The sequence below is a fragment of the Cibotium barometz genome, chromosome 36, assembly GCF_041138505.1.
Source record: "Cibotium barometz isolate CiBa-2024 chromosome 36, ASM4113850v1, whole genome shotgun sequence".
In the NCBI taxonomy this organism is placed as follows: Eukaryota; Viridiplantae; Streptophyta; class Polypodiopsida; order Cyatheales; family Cibotiaceae; genus Cibotium; species Cibotium barometz.
The window spans coordinates 47,082,633-47,084,840 of NC_141081.1; the positions used below are offsets into that span (position 1 = coordinate 47,082,633).

The following is a 2,208-nucleotide window of genomic DNA, read 5'->3' on the forward strand; positions in this document are numbered from 1 at the left end:
TTAATGCCGAAATGTGTTTTGCACTTGAGTCTCTCTGCACTAGTATAATGGCAATTTTAACAACTTCTTAGACTCTGGATTTATAAAATAGCTATATTTTTTCAATTCACCAAAACAACTCCTGTGAAGTTTGAAAGTTTGTATCACTACACTTTTCAATGGGATCCCTGCCAAATACACCAGACAGAACTGCCCCCCTCCCCCCCAAAGAAAAGGAAATCTCAGTAGCTTTTCTGAACTTTCTCACCTCAATCTTTCTATAGAAATAGCTGGCCAGAGGCACAGAGAAATTACCAATTTAGCACAATGTCCTCTATCACTAATGCCTGTGGGCATCATTTTGACTCTATACACAGAAAATAAGCTGATGAAAAACAAAACAGAACCATGGATACTGTGATTCTTTACACACTCTATAAATGGGTACCAGACAATTCATCATGATTAACCAAATGGATGAACAATGGTGGCAATACAAGCAAACATATGTGATCCAGCAGAGAGAAAAAAAGTATCAAATAAGCACTGCAATCGAATAAAGAAATCGATTCACAAACATACCTGCGATTTCATCACAAACTCCTCCTCCTTATCCGCAACAAAATCATTCATTTTGTCAAGCTCTCCGTCCAAAAGTCTCTTAAATTCTTCTTCCAGTAGACGTCTGAAATCCGCATCATCCAGTAGATGTCTGCGCTTTGCAATTCTTCCTTCTTCATGCATCTGCCTGGCTCTCTTGTCTCCAAGCGGCACACTTGCCTGCCCATTTGATGCATCACCTTCACTGCCATGGGCAGCTGGATGTGAGGCCACATCATCTCCTGCATATGGCAATCCATGGCGATCCTCAGCTGCACAAATGGACTCATCAAGAAGCGAATTGAGGCGCTTCTTGAGGTATTTGTAAGCCAGGAACTTGTCTTTCCATGTGGGAAGTGCACTGTCGATGAGGGATTGGATGAGTTTTCCAAACTTCATTCCGGCCAGATAATATAAGAGGAAGGGCCTGCGCAGGATTAGGGTTAGGGCAAGGGCAAAAAGGCAAACCGAGATGCAAATATACAGAGATAAACTAGGGGACAGGGACAGCAGGCCCCCGAGAGGAGAGGGGAGAAAGGATGTGAGAAGAAGGGGGAGAAGGAGAAGCCATGGAAGCTTGAGAGAGCTTACTGAGGTGTGTAGTTGCTTGAAGAAGACGAAGAGGACGCCAAGCAGTGACGCAGAAAACAAAGATGGGGCGTTGACGCAAATGGGAATCTAATATTTTCATTTTTAAAAAAGGGAATATCCCGTATATATATAGATGCCGTCCCTCCATACTATTTATGGAAAGGTAATAACAATTAGAAGCCATCCCTCCACACTAATTGCGAGTTGCACTTCCGCTCTAAAGTGGAAGTACGTTTGAACAACTAGGACACTATTCAACTACCGTTGAGTCTACCCTGATAGATGCCAACATGGGAGGATGTGTGGTGTGCATGCGTGGGTGTGCATGGGTGTGCATGCGTGGGTGTGCGTGTCCTCTCCCTGTTCAATAAAAAGAACTCACAATTGTGAAATGAACGATTACTGATCCAATTGCATTAAAAAGTGGAAGCAATGTACGCCCCCTCAAGTCACCTTGATGCAATCACTTCCTCTGTGTCATTGATATATTATACGTCGTGCTTGCCCCCATAAGGAGTCTTTGATCCTATTCTGAACGAAGATTGAACATATTGACAATGCGTTCACTACGGACATCTCTATGTGAGGAGCATCTACAATAATTTGGTAGATTTCTCAATAAAAATAAATATTGCTACACACTATTTCCATATTTGTGGTATTACCCATTGTCTTGCTTTGTGAGTACGTGTATTTGGTGGTTGATAATCTCTCTAGTTAGAGTTGGCTCAACATACTTGAACTTACCTTGTGTATGTGGATGTCATCTCACTCTTTACTACTCTTACATTTTAGTCTTACTCTTAGCATCAATAATGTATGCAATTTTAGAAGTGGTTGGAGAGGACAAGAAAGTGGTTGGTGGAGAGATCTTGTCCTTGGGATGATAATAATGCTTAAAGTTTGAGAAATAAGGATCTGAGTAGTGGAAAAGGAGCCACACAAGGACTCTTTGCAAGATTCCATTCTAATCTCTAAGGTCTCTCAAATCTTCCTCTTTAAATCAATATGTCACATTGTGTGAATCATTTAATTTCT

At 41.5% G+C, this 2,208-nt stretch overlaps 1 protein-coding gene across 1 annotated transcript in view; it reads right to left on the reverse strand.

Moving 5' to 3' along the window:
- LOC147617970 (uncharacterized) overlaps positions 1-1,230 on the reverse strand; it is a 1,995-nt gene extending 765 nt beyond the window's left edge. Inside the window, exons 1-2 of the mRNA XM_086775616.1 lie at positions 1,171-1,230; positions 1-1,006 (exon numbers count right to left, since the gene is read on the reverse strand). The exon at positions 1-1,006 is cut by the window's left edge and continues 765 nt beyond it. Of these exons, the coding sequence (XP_086631742.1) occupies positions 550-978 (429 nt within the window). The 5' untranslated portion in view covers positions 979-1,006; positions 1,171-1,230 and the 3' untranslated portion in view covers positions 1-549. The remainder of the gene's footprint in view (positions 1,007-1,170) is intronic.
- Positions 1,231-2,208: the final 978 nt, after the last annotated feature.